The 16,438-nt window shown below is 50.7% G+C and overlaps 3 protein-coding genes across 8 annotated transcripts in view; 2 read left to right on the top strand and 1 right to left on the bottom strand.

Annotated features, from left to right (window-relative positions):
- Nucleotides 1–1,199, top strand: part of HMGCL (3-hydroxy-3-methylglutaryl-CoA lyase) — a 32,313-nt gene extending 31,114 nt beyond the window's left edge. For both annotated transcript variants that reach the window (XM_016187934.2, XM_007522597.3), the window contains one exon: nucleotides 514–1,199. In XM_016187934.2, the coding sequence (XP_016043420.1) occupies nucleotides 514–615 (102 nt within the window). In that variant the 3' untranslated portion in view covers nucleotides 616–1,199. The remainder of the gene's footprint in view (nucleotides 1–513) is intronic.
- Nucleotides 1,200–2,527: 1,328 nt separating this feature from the next.
- GALE (UDP-galactose-4-epimerase) lies at nucleotides 2,528–8,555 on the top strand. 3 transcript variants are annotated; one of them, XM_016187914.2, is made up of 11 exons: nucleotides 2,528–2,642; nucleotides 4,623–4,846; nucleotides 4,989–5,104; nucleotides 5,934–6,047; nucleotides 6,280–6,456; nucleotides 6,693–6,806; nucleotides 6,911–6,977; nucleotides 7,082–7,167; nucleotides 7,280–7,357; nucleotides 7,948–8,062; nucleotides 8,176–8,555. In XM_016187914.2, exons 2-11 carry the CDS (start codon nucleotides 4,726–4,728, stop codon nucleotides 8,232–8,234), a joined length of 1,047 nt encoding a protein of 348 aa, XP_016043400.2. In that variant the 5' UTR covers nucleotides 2,528–2,642; nucleotides 4,623–4,725; the 3' UTR covers nucleotides 8,235–8,555. The 3 variants fall into 3 exon arrangements, with proteins under 3 accessions (XP_016043400.2, XP_060061514.1, XP_007522661.2); XM_060205531.1 differs by having other exon boundaries at nucleotides 2,538–2,642; nucleotides 4,628–4,846; XM_007522599.3 differs by having other exon boundaries at nucleotides 2,558–2,642; nucleotides 4,716–4,846.
- Nucleotides 8,556–8,620: 65 nt separating this feature from the next.
- On the bottom strand, nucleotides 8,621–13,045 carry LYPLA2 (lysophospholipase 2). Of its 3 annotated transcripts, none has more exons than XM_007522600.3 (10): nucleotides 12,892–13,045; nucleotides 11,294–11,397; nucleotides 11,069–11,100; nucleotides 10,880–10,945; nucleotides 10,376–10,423; nucleotides 10,224–10,294; nucleotides 10,029–10,102; nucleotides 9,850–9,951; nucleotides 9,578–9,751; nucleotides 8,621–9,491 (listed from the first exon to the last, which is right to left on the bottom strand). In XM_007522600.3, exons 2-10 carry the CDS (start codon nucleotides 11,369–11,371, stop codon nucleotides 9,441–9,443), a joined length of 696 nt encoding a protein of 231 aa, XP_007522662.1. In that variant the 5' UTR covers nucleotides 11,372–11,397; nucleotides 12,892–13,045; the 3' UTR covers nucleotides 8,621–9,440. The 3 variants fall into 3 exon arrangements, with proteins under 3 accessions (XP_007522662.1, XP_060061516.1, XP_060061517.1); XM_060205533.1 differs by lacking the exon at nucleotides 12,892–13,045 and adding an exon at nucleotides 12,197–12,334; XM_060205534.1 differs by lacking the exon at nucleotides 11,294–11,397 and having other exon boundaries at nucleotides 12,892–12,971.
- Between the last annotated feature and the right edge of the window lie 3,393 nt (nucleotides 13,046–16,438).

Here is a 16,438-nt window from a genome sequence, read left to right as displayed (position 1 = left end):
ACCTAAGAAATTGGAATAATAATAGCACCTGTTTCATATGGAAGTTATGATGATTAAGTAAGAAAAGGTAGGATGCGTAACTCAGAGCTGAGCACATAGTAAGTGCAGGTTATTATGAAGAGAGGCCATATTATAATGCTCATTTCAGCTGGTGTTTTTATTCCTACCTCTCATTTCACCATCCTTATGACTTCAATATGTAGTTTCTGACCACTATAGAGACAATGCTGAGGTATAGAAATGGAGAACTGAATAAGACTGATGAGATCCCTCCCCAGTAGTAGCACTACAAAATGTTACGCAGATTAAGGCACCTTTGACAAAGGAATTCAGAGGGCTAATCCCAGATGCCATAAAGACACAACCTCACAGATAGCTGGCGTCTCACATAGTAGAACAAAAACCATGTTTTAACCTATATTTTCTCCATATCACAGTTGTCTATCCAGTCTGTTTCTCTGGATATTGAAGGCATGTCATGACTTAATACATTCTCTATCTTGTTTTCCAAAGGGTGTGAACCTCCAGAAGCTTCAAGAAGCTGGAACCTTTATTTGTCAAGCCCTGAACAGAAAAACCAGGTCCAAAGTGGCTCAGGCTACCTGTAAATTGTGAGCCCCTTGCCCACCCAAAGCCCTGTGGGCTTGTGGGAATAGGACATACATAAACATTATGCAGATGGACACGTGGAAATGGGATTAAAATCAACAGGGGCAGGAACCTCATCTCTAGTTTTGCACCTGGGTATCACCTGACAGAAAAGAGGCAAGGGACAAAAACTGCTTGGCCTTACACCCTCCCCACCAGACCTGAGCAAGAGTAAGGCTTTGGGACTTAGAGGTCTCTTTCACCATGGATTCAACAGCCCAGGAGTAGTTAAATGCCTGAAAGCACTTGGGAATTCAACTCCTGGACTTGGGTTGATTCTTAAAAGTCTCATCTCGAGGTGAAAGTTATCAGCTGGCATCACAGCATAGCCTCACTATGTTCTTGGGCACATTGCTCTCCAATTTCATAGGATACAGGGCTATGGAGGAGTCCCCTTTGCAATTCCCCAAGCTGAAAAACATTTGCTAAAGGGGTGAGGGTGAAGGGTACACTTCTGTGGTGGCCACACATCAGCTTCAGCACTTCTGGAAAATCTCTAAACATGATTTTTTAAACCATCTTATGTAATTAAAGTTTTAATGATAGAACCATTCCAGTATTCTGTGCAGATGTGTATATTATGAGGGCAGGGGAAACATCTTGACAACACTGTGCTGTACTGAGTGGAAAATGTTACTTGAGGACGGAGGGTAGATAGCATAATGGTTATGCAAGCAGACTCTCATGCCTGAGGCTCCAGAGTCCCAGATTCAATGCCCCACACCACCATAAGCCAGAGCTGAACAGTGTTCTGGTAAAACCACCACCAACAACAAAAAGAAAATATTACTTGATAGTAAATCTTCTCTGGATTTTTTCCATTTTCTTCAAAAGAGCTCCAAATTCATAGTGGCATCAGGCATACTTAGGGCTGGGCAGAACACCATGGAGAGGTTGTTTCTGCAACTCTTAGCACTGTGGCTGAAGCATAAGATTACACACCCACACACCACACACCACACACACACACACACACACACACACACACCCCTCAGTAGCCAGCGCCTGCCCTTTGGGCCTTTAGCTCCTGTCTGCCATCAGTCATTTGCCTATGCTGGGTTCCGCAGGTCCAGGCATTACAAAGTGCTATTAGCTTTTATGCATTTAATCTTTTATTATTTTTTTAATTATCTTTATTTATTGGATAGAGACTGCCAGAAACTGAGAGGGAAGGGGGAGATAGAGGAAGGGAGAGAGACAGAGAGACACTTGCAGCCCTGCTTCACCACTTGCGAAGCTTTCCCCTTTTCCCCCTGCAGGTGGGGACTTGGGGCCTCGAACCCAAGTCTTTGCACACTGTAACCTGTGCGCTCAACCAGGTGTGTCACCACCCAGTCCCGCATTTATTCTTTACTTAGGTTTCAACACTCAATGTGTCACGCATACCTTTATACACATCATACCCTAGAGCTACCTTTATCTTAAACAGAAACACAAAATCATTATCTTTTTTTAATATTTATTTATTTATTTATTCCATTTTGTTGCCCTACAAAATCATTTTCTACTTGTTACGGTAGGCAAGGTGCACCGACCCCTCCCAACAACGGACGAGTACGATTCACAATGCGGTCGGGAAGCCTGAGCTGAGCGTGAGGCCGGGTTCGACGGCGGTCACTGGCCAGCCGCTCCGTGTCCTCCCGGTGCGGTATTACTAGGGGTCGGGACGCGCAGAAACCGGGAACGAACTACCTCCACTGAGCTGCCGGAAACTGACCCCGGCTGCCAGAGCCTCTGGCACCTAGCCGAACCCGGGACAATACTGCCCTTGGCGGAAGTGCAGTGCGCAGGCGGCTGGAAGCTTCAGCACTTTTTGTCCTCCCCGCGCCCCGTAGTGTGTGTGTGTGTGGGGGGGGGGGGGGTCGTCCCAAGTGACACGTTTCCGGGGGGCGGGGCCATTAGGCTGAAGCCCTTAAAGGGACCCGGTTGTGGGGCTCGGGAGGCGGCACCGCTGGAGTCTTCGCGGGGCGTCCGTTCCCGAGCAGTTTCAGGAGGTGAATGAGGGCGGGCTCGCGAGGGGTCGAGAGGGAGGCAGGGAGCAAGAGAGTTCTGGCGGGCCGGGCCGCGTTCTTAGCGAGGCCCTTCAGGACAGCCCAGCCCCTGTTGCCGTGGCTGGGACAGCCCCATTCATTCATGCATGCATTCATTCATTCATTCATTCTGGACTTGCGGACTCCAGGCTCGGCCCCCTACCGCCCACAGCTCGCATTCCAACGAGAACCAAGGCTCCCTTCCCTCCATTACACACGCTGAGGAAGCTGAGGCGGCGACAGCCAGGGACAGACCTCATCAGCCTTCCTGCCTTTCGGGGTCCCAGAGTGGCCACTTTCTGGGGCTTGTATTTTGCAAGGTGGGGGGTGTGGTGGCGGATTCGGAGTCCGGAGCAGAGTTCTGCTGAGTCCTGTCAAGCTGGCGGTGGGGGGGGGGAGGGGAAGGACTGCTTGGGCCAAGGGGCTGGGTTGAGAGCTAGGAATGACTGCTGTGTGGCAAAGCAGTTTACCTCTCTCACCTTCATCTCCTCCCCTATAAAGTGCTGGTCACAACACATGCCTCATCAAGATGTTTGGGGGAATTCAGGAAAATAATGCGAAAGCGCTGCGTACTGAGTCTGGTACTCAGTGAAGCAATCAAATGGGTTGGAACTGAATGAGCCCAGAATGGGGTTGGGGCCGCTTGCAAGAAAGCAGCTGCAGGCCAGCCTGCCCCAAATGAAAGGCCTCAGTGTCTAGAGCTTCCTGTCCTCTCAGCTCAGTATTTGTTCAGGGCGGAGGTGCACACCTGGCAGTGGAATTAGGGCCACGTCTACAGTGCCTGGCTCAGTGCAGTCTGGAGTTGGGTGGAATCCTTCCTTCCAAGTAATGATTGACCTGGCTCGCTCTGACATCAGAGGCTGAGCCTGCCTGGCTGTCCTAGAGTGGGGTGGGTGCAACCATCAGGACTGCCAAACATAATTCCAGAACTGGGTTCAGCCTGCCTGGCAAAGGGCCCCACCCTGAGGCCATATGGTGTATTTCCTGCTTCCAACTGACCCTTGAGGAAGAAGGAATCAGGGCTGCCCACAGCAGAGAGTATTAGTCACTGAATAAAGGAGCCAGTTTACTCCTAGTGATGGCAAACAAATTGACTACAGACCTTTCCTGGGCTCCCAGAGTACCAATCCTACTGCTATATTTGTTTCTGCCCAGGACTGACCATTGTCCACATACATTGGGAAAGGAAGTGTGGAGCCTCAGGTTCCCTCTTCCCAACCCCAGGTCAGTTGGGACTAGGACTATGTTCAATGGGCTCCTCGCCTGTACCACATGGCAGGCCTTTAAAAATCACTTCATTGAACCCTCACATTATCACGTGACACATGCCCATTTTTAGCTCCATCTTATAGAGGTAAGGCCAAGAGGGGATAAGAAATCTCTAAGACAGGGAGTCCAGTAGCACAGCAGGTTAAGTGCAGGTGGCACTAAGTGCAAGGACTGGCATAAGAATCCTGGTTCGATCACACCTGGGATTGAACTCAGGACCTCATGCTTTATCCAGTGCACCATCTCCCGGACCACAAAATAGCAAAATTCTTTTTTTAAAAAACATTTATTTATTATTGGATAGAGACAGAGATAAATTGAGAGGGAAGGGGGAGATAGAGAGGGAGAGAGACAGAGACACACACACACACAAAAAAAGAATCCTGGTTCGAGCCCCCAGCTCCCCACCTGTAGGGGAGTCGCTTCACAGGTGGTGAAGCAGGTTTGCAGGTGTCTTTCTCTCCCCCTCTCTGTCTTCCCCTCCTTTCTCCATTTCTCTCTGTCCTATCCAGCAACAATGACAATAATTACTACAACAATAAAACAAGGGCAACAAAAGGGAATAAGTATATAAATATTTAAAAAATATATTTAAAGAAAGAAAAAAAATCTCTAAGACATAGGGCAGTGATGGTACCCAGCCTTGGGCCAGAGCTGATTCCATAACCATCCTAGATTAGGATACCTGCTGCCTCCCTCTGAAGTTGGACTCTGGTTGGAAGGAGGCCCTGAGCAGCCATCTCAGCAACCTCAGAGACTCGGTCCTAGGTCAGGTGCCATGACAGAGAAGGTTCTGGTGACAGGTGGGGCTGGCTACATTGGCAGCCACACAGTGCTGGAGCTGCTGGAAGCAGGTTATTCCCCAGTGGTCATGGACAACTTTCACAATGCCATCCGCGGTGAGCATATGGGGGCCTCTGGATGGGATGGAAGTAAAACCCTGGGTCCCACCTCCACCTCTGAGAGCCGTTTGGCTGGTTAGTCCCTTGGGAACACAAGATCCCATCTCGTGATTTTGATGGCCTTCATGGACCCAACCAGGAAGGGATTCTATGCCTGAGAGTCTGCGGCGGGTTCAGGAGCTGACAGGCCATTCTGTAGAGTTTGAAGAGATGGATATCTTGGACCAGGCAGCCCTACAACATCTCTTCAAAAAGGTGAGTGCCTAGTGGGCAGCCAGTGGCCAAGATCTGTAAACCAAGGGCCAGGCGGTGATGCACCTGATTGAGTATATATGTTGCCATGCACAAGATCCCAAGTTCAAGTCCCTAGTCCCCCACTTGCAGGACGAAAGCTTCACTAGCAGTCAAGTAGTGCTGCAAGTGATTTTCTCCTCCTCTATCTCCCCTTCTCTCTCAATTTCTCTCTGTCCTATCAAATAAAAAATAAGTAAGATTTAAAAAAAAGGGGGGGGGAGTTGGCTGGTAGCGCAGTGGGTTAAGCGCACATGGCACAAAGCGCAAAGACTGGGTAAGGATCCCGGTTAGAGCCCCAGGCTCTACACCTGCAGGGGAGTCGCTTCACAGGCGGTGAAGGTCTGCAGGTATCTATCTTTCTCTCCCCCTCTCTGTCTTCCCCTCCTCTATTTCTCTCTGTCCTATCCAACAATGATGACATCAATAACTAATAATAGCTACAACAATAAAACAAGGGTAAAAAAAGGGAATAAATATAAAAAAGGGGGGGAGTCAGGCATGTAGCACAGCAGGTTAAGCGCATGTGGCGCGAAGCACAAGGACCCACGTAAGGATCCCGGTCCAAGCCCCCAGCTCCCCACCTGTGTTGCTTCACAGGCAGTGAAGCAGGTCTGCAGATGTCTATCTCTCCCCCTCTCTGTCTTCCCCTCCTCTCTCCATTTCTCTCTGTCCTAACAACCACGACAACAATAAAACAACCAGGGCAACAAAAGGGAAAATAAATAATAAAAAAAAAGATTTTTTAAAAAAGACCTATAAACAACCATTGATCCTGGCTTCTTCCTCATAGCACAGCTTTATGGCAGTCATCCACTTTGCTGGGCTCAAGGCTGTGGGCGAGTCTGTGCAAAAGCCTTTGGATTATTACAAAGTGAACCTCACAGGGACCATCCAGCTTCTGGAGGTGAGATGTGTGGGACAAGGACACAGACACTGACAGTGCCCAGTAGACAGTGCCAGGCACAGTTGCTAAGAGGCTGGGCTAGTCAGCCAAGGCCCAAGCTATACCATATTGAATGTGTTTTTGCCACTGTGCCTCAGTCTCCCCATCTGTAAAAGGGAGTGCCGAGGGAATGGAAAGAATGAGAGGCAGAGAAGCAGGGGTCACTGACACTCTCCCACACACACACTGGCAGATCATGAGCACCCACGGAGTGAAGAACCTGGTGTTCAGCAGCTCAGCCACCGTGTATGGGAATCCCCAGTACCTGCCCCTGGACGAGGCCCACCCCACAGGTGGCTGTACCAACCCTTACGGCAAGTCCAAATTCTTCATCGAGGAAATGATCCGGGATCTGTGCCGAGCAGACCAGGTGAGTATCCCCCCTCAACCCACCCTTATGATGCTAATGAAAACCTAAGGACAAGATCCCAACCCACCACCACCAAGGAGACATCCAGGATTCAGGAAGTGGCAGGGACCTGCTCAGGTCTACAGCACTCTCCTTTCTAGTGATGGAGGAGGCCTGGAGCGGGGGGCAAAGACTGAATTCAGCTAGGACACACACCCTGTGCCCTTACCTCCATCATCTAACCATTGTCCCAACAGGCCTGGAATGCAGTGCTGCTGCGGTATTTCAACCCCACAGGTGCCCATACCTCAGGTCTCATTGGGGAAGATCCCCAGGGCATCCCCAATAACCTCATGCCCTATGTCTCCCAGGTAAGGGAGAAAGGTTAGCCTAGAGTGGGAGGGAGTGGGCCTAGGGTTGAGGGGTACAGCTGGTACTGAGAGCCCGGGGAGTGTCAATATGTTCTCCACACCAGGTAGCTATTGGGCGACGGGAGGCACTGAATGTCTTTGGCAACGACTATGACACAGAAGATGGCACAGGTGAGCCCTGAACTAGGGGATGGGAACCCAGAGGGAGCCTGAAGTGAGACAAGACTATATTGATCCCTCTTTCTCCCTCAAACCACACATGCTCTCCTCTGCAGGTGTCCGGGATTATATCCATGTTGTGGATCTGGCCAAAGGTCACATAGCAGCCTTGAAGAAGCTGAAGGAGCAGTGTGGCTGCCGGGTAAGCAGAGCTGGGAGAGAATGAGGGCAGAGGAGGGGACAGTGGTTCAAATCTGGGGGTCAGGGATAAGGGTAGTCTAGCCCTCACCACAATTCCATTCTTTCCTGAGCAGATCTACAACCTAGGTACAGGCATGGGGTATTCGGTGCTGCAGATGGTCCAGGCCATGGAGAAAGCCTCCGGGAAGAAGGTAAGCCTCCCACCTGACTGAGCCCCAACCACTGGCCTGCCTGAGGGATGCTCCAGCATCATTGTTTTACCTCAGCACCAGGAGCCTGCACGAGCAAGAACCTGCCTTGCACAAACTGGACAGAGACAGAGAGAAATCCAGAGTGAAGGGGAGATGGGGGGGGTGGGACATGCAGCCCTGCTTCACTATTTGTGAAGCTTTCCCCTGCCGGTGGGGGCCAGGGGTTTGAATCACCACCACCTGACCCTTCTTTCTCTTTCTTTAAGATTTATTAATGAGAGAAGGAAAGGAGCAGGAAAGGGAGAGAGTCCCAGATCATCACTCTGGCACATGAAATGTCAGGGACTGAACTTAACTTCACGCTTGAGAGTCCAAGGCTTTATCCACTGTGCCACCTCTTGGGCCAAGCACCTCCCTCCCTCCTTCCTCCTTTTCTTTCTTGGTAAAGCACCTCCATTTCTTCCTTCCTTTCCAGCCCTGTAATTTGGATTGAGAGCCCTCTCTGCCTTCCACATTTCCATTTCTAGCTACTGGATGGGTAAGGTCAGGGACCGCTCAGCTAAGCTATGACCATCCCCCATCTCTTGCAGATTCCATACAAAGTTGTGGCACGGCGAGAAGGTGATGTGGCTGCTTGTTACGCCAACCCCAGCCTGGCCCGAGAGGAGCTGGGATGGACAGCAGCCTTGGGGCTAGACAGGATGTGTAAGTGCTCACCTACTTAGGGGCTAGGAAGTGACTGGCTGGGTTTGAGCATGCCTAACTTGGACAGCCCTATGTTCCAATGTGGACTGATCAAAACCCTGGCCCTACTACAGGTGAAGATCTATGGCGCTGGCAAAAGCAGAATCCTTCAGGCTTTGGCACACAGGCCTGAGGCTGCCCCTCCACCAGGGACCAGAAAACAAAAAAAAGGAACAACTGCTTACTCTGGAAGGAAAAATAGGGGCCTCAGAAGCCTCCCCTACTTCAAATCTCAGCTGAATCTACTCAGCCCACTAAGACTGAAGCCAAAGGCTCCCTAACCTGGAGTCAAGTGTCTTTTCTTCTGCTTCCCATCTGAGAGACCCATTAGGAGTACCAAAAAAGAGGGAGAGGACGGGGCCCTGGGGTAAGACACTCTCCTCCCAGGCACTAATTTATATTGCTAAGAAGAGCTTGCCAAAGTATTTAAAATTAAAAGTTTTCTTACACTGGGGCAGATTCTCACAGATGGTCACTCTCTACCCCCACTCCTTGGATAGAATTAGCCACACCTAAGAGTTGAAGCAATTTCTTTAATTTTGTCAGAATCCAGGACACAACAAGAAAAACACCCAAAACCACATGGAGACAGAAGACGAGACACAATTCCTCCCCACCACCCCCTGGCCTTAGAGTGGAGGCAGTATGGGGGTGAGACAGCTAGGGGAGGGAGACCTTGATCATGGGTCCAACCCTCCAGGCTCCAGGCCTGTAGGGATGAGGGTAATGGGGAGGCAGGGCCCAGCCCCCAAGATGGGGAAATGGCTGAGGGAAGGCCCCCTCGAAGGACTCTGCCCCCTCGACAACACTCCCACCAAGGGCAGAGTCCAGAGCAGCAAGGGGACGTGGGCCACGGACACATTCATGACTGAAAAGCAGCTGGAGTGGAGGCAAGAGAGACACATGATTATCTGGATAGAATCAGTTGGGAAGGAGAGTTGTATGTAGGTGGGGCCTGGGAAGGCCCCATGGGCCAAACCCTGAGGTCACAGGAGGGGGCCCAAAGCGGGGCTAGTGAGTGAGGTCCTGAGTGAGTGGGTCAGCGGCTGGGCCCCTTTCTCCCGCTGCCTACAGCCCCTCCAATACTGCTGCCAGGGGCCCCACCTCCAAGGAAATGGGATAAGAAAGCAGCCCACTGCCTGCTACAGACAGTCAAATGGCTGAGGTCAGGAAGGAAGGCCTGGCCAGGCCTCTGCCCACCTGTCCCGGAGGCCTATGGGAATAGAACAGGTAAGGGAGGATAGGGACAGGGGCTTGACCGGCTCAGATCCAAGATGGTGCCGTGCGTGCTGGGTTCCCCCGTGACCCGGGGGGCTGCGCTAGGGACCAGCAACTCTGGTTAAACAGGAGGCAACAGCTTTTCAAGAAACTCCTTCACAGCTGCCATCTCCTAGGGGGTAAAGGGGAAAACTGTGAGAGCCTCCTGAGTGGTGGTGGAGGGTATGGAGGAGTCATCCCTCACTACTCACTACTGACCTGAGGACATGAGCTATGCATGACACCAGGGTAGGTCTTGAACTGGACCCTGGCAGGTGTGACAACAGACCGGAGCTTCTCAGCTGTCAGTGCCCCAAATCGTACAGGAACCATGGGGTCTAGCTCCCCATGGCACTGAAGGATGGCCAGGTCCTTGGCACTGCCATTGGCCGCCTATGGACCAGACAGGATTCAGAGCGCAATTCCAGTGCTTTGGCACAATTCCCAGACCTCAAGGAGACTTGGTGGGGGAAAAGCTTGGAGACACTCACTTGGGGAAAAGCCCGGTGCAGAGGCAGCCAACAGCTCAATGCCACAATGCCAGCCAGAGGGTGGGGACAGGTGAGGGCTGTGTAGAGGGATAGGGCCCCTCCCTAGAGGAAAAAAAAAAGAATCAGAGATTCTGAGGGCACAGTTTACCTACCGACCACCCACTCACCTCTCTCCTCACCTGTGAAAAGCCTCCTAGAACAATACGATTGGCAGGGATCCCATTCTTCATCTCATGCTCAATCAAGGCCTTGACTGGGGGGAGGGGGCATAACTGGTTGGGGGAGAAACTGCTGATTGGGCCCAGGGAAAGAAGCCAAACAAAGGTACTGCCCAATGCTTTGAGAGAGGAGGATGCTAGGGGCTTGGACCTTACTGTTCTCTGCTGCCTTCTTAATGCCAGCCTCATCCTCTGGGGCATCTGGACTCAGCCCCATCAGGTCAAACCTTGGGGAGCAATAATGTTAGCAGCCACTGGAAAGCCTAGGTCAGGCCCCTGCTACTCCCACCCCTCTTTCCCAAGCTCACCAGGAAGGCATCACCATCTTCATGTTGAGTGTCACAGGGATCCGAGGCCTGGGGAGGTACAACATGCTCAGGAGGGATGAAAAAGTCACAACAGAGAGTGAGGGAGGGGGCAGAGAGCCTCTGGGGGCACCTCCCAGCAAGCCAGGCCTGTGTTTAAGGTGTTGCCAGGCAACCTGCCACGGGCTGGAGCCTGTGGTTGGGGCATCAACAGTATCGATGAAGATGCAAACAATACCTGGTGTGATGAGGTTCCTGCTCAATCGGTGAGTACTTGGGGAAGGGGTACAGGAGGATGTGGTTCTCATAGTTCTCAGGTCTAGGAGGCTTTGGGCTGGGGCTAGACCCCATTTCTCAGAGCATAAGAGCAAAGGCTGAAAAGGGCACTTCTAACTGACCTGTGCCCAAGTGCCAAGACACAGCTGGCAGCACACAGTCCCAGGACTACAGGACACCCCCCTCAGCTAATCCCCATTCTTGGTCCCTTCCTCACTGCATGACACTCACGCATGGGGACAGATGTACTTGACGTGAGGAAGCCGGATAGAGGAGAGGGCGTCAGCCCAGCTGTGCCTGTAGGAGGGAAGAAAGGCACTGAAGTGGAGACGGAGAGAGGAAAGGCACAGACCTCTCCAGCTCTGCCCACTGGGCACCCCTCCCCCCCAAAATGAAACATCCCCTCCACAGTCCACTCACCCTGTATCTCCAAGTCCATGTAAAAAAATAACCTGGAAGATGATCAGAGATGGGGAAGAGGGCATCATTAACCAGTTATCAACTCCCTCTGTCCTTCAATCCCTGTCCACTTCCCCATCCCCACCCTGTCCCAAAGCCTATGGGAACTGGGAAACAGGTTAGAGTTAGGGTTAGTCAGTCAGTTCTGCTGGACTGGGGTTGCCTGGGGTACGAGAGGTCCCTTACCGCAGCCGTTTCCCGCTCAGCTCCAGACACAGTGGCAGCATCAGTGAGCAGGGGCACAGACATGGTGTTACCACACATACACTGCAGGGCTCCAAGGCTGGGGCCTGTGCAAATTCAGGGGAGCAGTCAAGAGCAAAGTCAGGCAGGAGGAAGACTCTAGACACAAGACCCAGAGCCTCTGATCCAGAGCCCACCCAGTGCCCCCGACCCCTTCCTGCTCCAATAGCAGCAGCAGCAGCAGCAGCAGCAGCAGCAGCAGCAGCAGCAGCAGCAGCAGCAGCAGCAGCAGCAGCAGCAGCAGCAGCAGCACTACATTTCTGTTCTGGGCACAAAGAAGAGTCAGGCCAGAAGTCCTGGGCCAGAGGGCACAGGAAGTTTGCAGTGACTGCCACTTCCAACCTCATAAACTCCCCATCCCCCTTTTCAGGCTGGTGCCATCCCCCTCTGAAAGTCAAAACTCCCGTCCTGATTCAGGGTGTCTCAGGTCTGAAGAGCAGAGGTAGACACCCTGGTACCCCTATTCCAGCCCACAGAGCCTGTGCTTATTGAAGGTACTCAGAGGCTAACAAGGGGCTAGGGCACCCCCTCCTAACACTCCTCAGCAGGTAACTGTCTCCCTGCTCTCGGATCATCCCCCTTCTCTAGAGCCTGAGTCCCCCCTCCTCGCCAACACTCTAGCCCTGCTGGCAAAAAAAAAAAAAAAAAAAAAAAAAAGGAGGAAAAAAATACTAGGGAAATAAGCTTCCAGCCCCAAACCCCCACCCCTTTCCCATTTTCTCCACTCTCCCTCCCATTCAGCCCTCCATTCGCCTTCTCAACAGCTACTGGCTCAGCCGTCCCACTGCCCCTCTAGGACTGCCCGTGCAAATGGGATGTTCACTTCCATTCCCCTCAACAGCCTACCTGCAGCTGCTGCTGCTCCAGCGGCCCCGACAACTGACAACTATAAACGGGTCCCCACAGGACTGAACATCCTCCAGGACTCCCAAACACACAAAAGAATGTCAGGCTGTCTGGCTCCTCCCCATCCTCAGCATCCTCCAAACTCGCGGAAGCTCCCTCCGGGTTCCTAAGCCGCCCCTTCCCAACTGGGTCACCCCACCGCCTTCCCGCCCTGCCCTGCACACCTGCCCCGGCAGCACACCTGCCCAAGCCGGAGCTGCCTGGCTCCTTCCCCGGGGTCTCCCACTCTCACCCCAGGGTAACCCCAACCCTCCCCAGTAAAAACTTCCGCCCTGATGCAGGACCCCCACTCCGCACAAGAACTTGGCCCCTGCCCTGCCCTACAGTGATGCGCTCGGTCTCCGCCACCTGCCCCCATCCGGTCCTGCCTACAGAGGGGGCTCTGCACTGGACCCTGAGGGGCCCCCGCCCCATAAAAGGGTCTTTCACGTCCGAGCCCGGAGTCTCTCCCGAGCCTCCCGAAGCCCTGCCTGCGCCCCTCCACCTCTGGTCCCCAAAGCTGCTCAGCGCCTTGGCCCCTCACTCCCCACCGCCTCGCTCACACTGCGGCGCCCCCTCCCCGCTCGCCAGGCCCCGCGCGGGGGTCCCGGCTCCCCCAGTGCCCGCCCTCCGCCTGCTGGCCCGGATCGGAGTACCTCCACTCCCTGGGGGTTTCGAGACCGCCGGTGGATTCTCCTCTTTCTCCCTCACAGACACACACTCTACCCACTCGGCCGCCCCCGCCGGAACTTCCGTTCAAGTCCGGGAACCCAGCCATCGCGCTGCCGGAAGTACCCTGGACAGTGTTACGGAACCCGGAAGTGGGCTGGGGGGGGGTGGATTGGCTTAATAGGAGTTGTCTTGTTGGGTACAGTGCTGTCACTCCGCCAAGGAATCTCCTGCGAAATCTAGACAGTGGATCTGAGGGACTCCCATTTTCAAACACCACCCAAGGAGAGCTACCTAGGAGGAGAGACAGATCTCATCTTTTGAAAGAAAATTGAAGCCCAGAGAATGGAAGTAAATAAACAGCAGTCTCTGGATTATACTGTGATGTAGTCTCTCAGCACCTGCTTCCTGAACTATAAAATGGTGATAATAATCACCCTGCCTACTTCACAACTTTGCTGTTAGGCTCATATAAAGTGGAATGGAAATGATTTACATTGTAAAATCAGTGTGAGTCCTTGATGACTCCAAAAAGGATCCTGGGAAAATATCAGGACGTCTGCATAAGCGTGGGCAAATGTGACTTACTTCGGCTCCAGACAAGCAATACCACGCAGACCGTGCACAAAAGAGAAATAAAAAAGTCCACCATCAACAAGCTTCATCTAAGAACACCAATGAATCATTCTTTGCCCCTTGTTGCACTGGTAAAATGGAAAGAGGGTCCAGAATCCACAGAAAAGCTGGAAAGAGAAGCAAAATGAGTGAGGCCCATATCCCTGAGAAAACATGTGGGCCTCTATTAACAGGAAATGAGTTTTGTTTATACTCCATCATTTTGGCGTCATTCTCACAGCGTAACCTACGTTAGTTTCTCTATAAAAAAGGAGCCAGGCGGTGGCGCACCTGATTAAGCACCAACATTACAGAGCCCAGGGACCAGGGTTCAAATTCCACGTCCCCACCTGCAGAAGGAAAGTTTCAGGAGTGAAGCAGGGCTGCAGATATCTGTCTGTCTCTCCCTATCTCCGCCTCCACTCTCAATTTCTGTCTCATAAAATAAAATAAGAAAATTTGGAAGCTCAAGACACATTTTTCTGGAACAAGGTCTTAAGTGCTCAGGGGGTCCCAGAGACTGCTTGAAACAAGTTTCTGAGCAGAAAAAGAAAATGCAAAGGACCAGATATCAGAAGAGAATGGAAGTGAACAGATGAAAACAACACAGCTGTTCCCACTCCAACAGAATGCCTCCTGGGAAAGTTTACAGAAGAACAATTCCTCCTACACTTTCAATTACCATCCATTGTGCTGAAGCATTATGCACTTTAAGCAAGTTCTTCAGAACAAAGCTTCAAATCCAGAGGTCCAGCAGCTTGGGCCGTGATACAGTGGCTAGGGTTGGACTTAAAATGCACGAGGTCCTGAGTTCAGTCCCTGGCATTATATATGCCAGAATGATGCTCTTATTTTCTATTAATATTTTTTAAACATTCCTTTTACTTTAAAATATTTTATTGACTTTAATGAGATACACAGAAAGACCAGAGCCATGCTCAGCTTTGGCATGTGGCAGTGCTAGGGATTGAACCTGAGAGCCTCAGGCATGAGTCATTTTTCAGAACCATTATGCTATCTCACCAGCCCTCTGATAATCTTTAAAACAAACTGTCCCAGAGGCCCAGTCACAAGGGCTACCTGTAACTAATATGTTAATTTGTGGAATTAAAAGGTAGTTTGCTGTAAGATTTATTTCAACCCACAATACTCCAAATTAAAACATATACCATACCAAGTGGAGCATTAGTATGTGTTCCAATTGGTGTAAAAGAGGTTTCAAGTAGTGTGCCATCAGTGTGTGTCAATATACAAAGGATATGGGCTTCATTAAGTTGGTATAAATTAATTTCTTGGAATTGGTCAGCTACGTACAACAGAATCAATGTCCTTTGTTCATAAAAGCTTTTGAAAAATGTGTTTGCAGGCTCAGCAAGATAGCTCCCATGTAGTGTGTCTGTTTTGTCATGTGCAACCCAAAGCTTGAGCCCCTCCCCCACCACAGTGGAGGTGTTATCTTTCCTTCTGTTTGAAAAAGGTAGCTTGGAACAGTGAAACCCAAGTGACAACAACAAAAAAAACGAGACTTAACAAGGTTTTGATGAAACAGGCTGAATCAGCAGGCATATCTTCCTAACAACAGTGTGAGCCAATTCCTCAAAAGAAGTCTCTGGAGAGGATTAACTTCTCAGAAGGAACCAGAAATGCACCCTCTGCACCGTCCAGAGTTCTGAGAACACAGCTACAGAAGAAACATCTTCATGCTTCCAGTAGGTGGCGCAGTAGCTAAGGCACTAGACGCTCAAGCATGAATGAGGTCCTGGGTTCGATTCCTAGCAGCACATGTAACAGAGTGATGGCTGGTTCTTTCTCTCCTCCTATCTTTCTCATGAATAAATAAATTCTTTAAATAAAAAAAAATCTTCTAATTACCCTGTCACTGAAAGGCTGCCCTTCCTTCTCAGGACCCTTCTTGAAAAAAATCTTGGAAAGTGAAGATAATACAATGTATACACTTTTTTTAAAAAAAAAAAAAAAAACTTATTCCCTTTTCTTGCCCTGGTTGTTTTATTGTTGTCATCATTGTTGGATAGGACAGAGAGAAATGGAGAGAGGAGGGGAAGACAGAGAAGGGGAGAGAAAGATAGAAACCTGCAGACCTGCTTCACCACCTGTGAAGCAACTCCCCTGTAGGTGGGGAGCCTGGGGGTTGGAACCTGGATTTTTTTTGCAGGTCCTTGCACTTTGTGCCACCTGTGCTTAACCCACTGTGCTACCGCCCGAGTCTCCCATGTGTGGACTTTTTTAAAAGATTCATTTCTGCGAGAGATAATAGAATCAAGGTATCACTCTGGCACAAGTGATGCCAGGGATCCAACTCAGAATCTCACTAACACTTTATTCATTGCACCACCTCCTGGGCCACTATGTGTGCTTTTGCATTAGTGAGGCCAAAAAGGATTAGATTTGACATTAAGTTCCATTATCAACGATTCCTATTTTCCTGCAAGGGAAAGAATAATGAGCACTAAATCTTTTTAAGATTTTATTTTTTAAAAAGATTTATTCCCTTTTTGTTGCCCTTGTTTTATTGTTACTATTATTATTGATGTCAATGTTGGATAGGACAGACAGAAATGGAGAGAGGAGGGGAAGACAGGAAGAGAAAGACACCTGCAGACCTGCTTCACCACTTGTGAAGCAACTCCCCTGCAGATGGGGAGCTGGGGCTTCGAACTGGGATCCTTACGCAGGTCCTTGTGCTTTGCACCCACTGTGCTACTGCCTGACTCCCAAGACTTTCTTTATTAACACAAGATAGAAAGAACCAGAACATAAGGTGCCAGGGATCAAACTCAGGATGCCATGCTTCCAAGTTCATTGCCCTACTCATAGTACTTCCTCCCATGTCCCTAAATCCCTTTTTGGAAATTTAAATTCTCTCCAATTGCTGTACGGGTTTGCAGTTTTTTCCTCTGA

Source organism: Erinaceus europaeus, chromosome 13 (assembly GCF_950295315.1).
Source record: "Erinaceus europaeus chromosome 13, mEriEur2.1, whole genome shotgun sequence".
NCBI classification, from domain to species: domain Eukaryota; kingdom Metazoa; phylum Chordata; class Mammalia; order Eulipotyphla; family Erinaceidae; genus Erinaceus; species Erinaceus europaeus.
Note: the sequence above shows the minus strand (reverse complement) of the source record. Positions and strands in the feature narration are given on the sequence as shown.

What these genes read in the sequence shown, in the direction of transcription:
- LYPLA2 (XM_007522600.3), bottom strand. Translation starts at nt 11,371, where the DNA reads ATGTGTGGTAACACCATGTCTGTGCCCCTGCTCACTGATGCTGCCACT. An exon ending in CTGAGCGGGAAACGGCTGCG is followed by an intron (nt 11,101 to 11,293) that starts GTAAGGGACCTC and finishes ATCATCTTCCAG; the next exon opens with GTTATTTTTTTACATGGACT. An exon ending in AAGATGGTGATGCCTTCCTG is followed by an intron (nt 10,295 to 10,375) that starts GTGAGCTTGGGA and finishes TTGCTCCCCAAG; the next exon opens with GTTTGACCTGATGGGGCTGA.
- GALE (XM_016187914.2), top strand. Translation starts at nt 4,726, where the DNA reads ATGACAGAGAAGGTTCTGGTGACAGGTGGGGCTGGCTACATTGGCAGC. An exon ending in TCATGCCCTATGTCTCCCAG is followed by an intron (nt 6,807 to 6,910) that starts GTAAGGGAGAAA and finishes TCTCCACACCAG; the next exon opens with GTAGCTATTGGGCGACGGGA. An exon ending in AGGAGCAGTGTGGCTGCCGG is followed by an intron (nt 7,168 to 7,279) that starts GTAAGCAGAGCT and finishes TTTCCTGAGCAG; the next exon opens with ATCTACAACCTAGGTACAGG.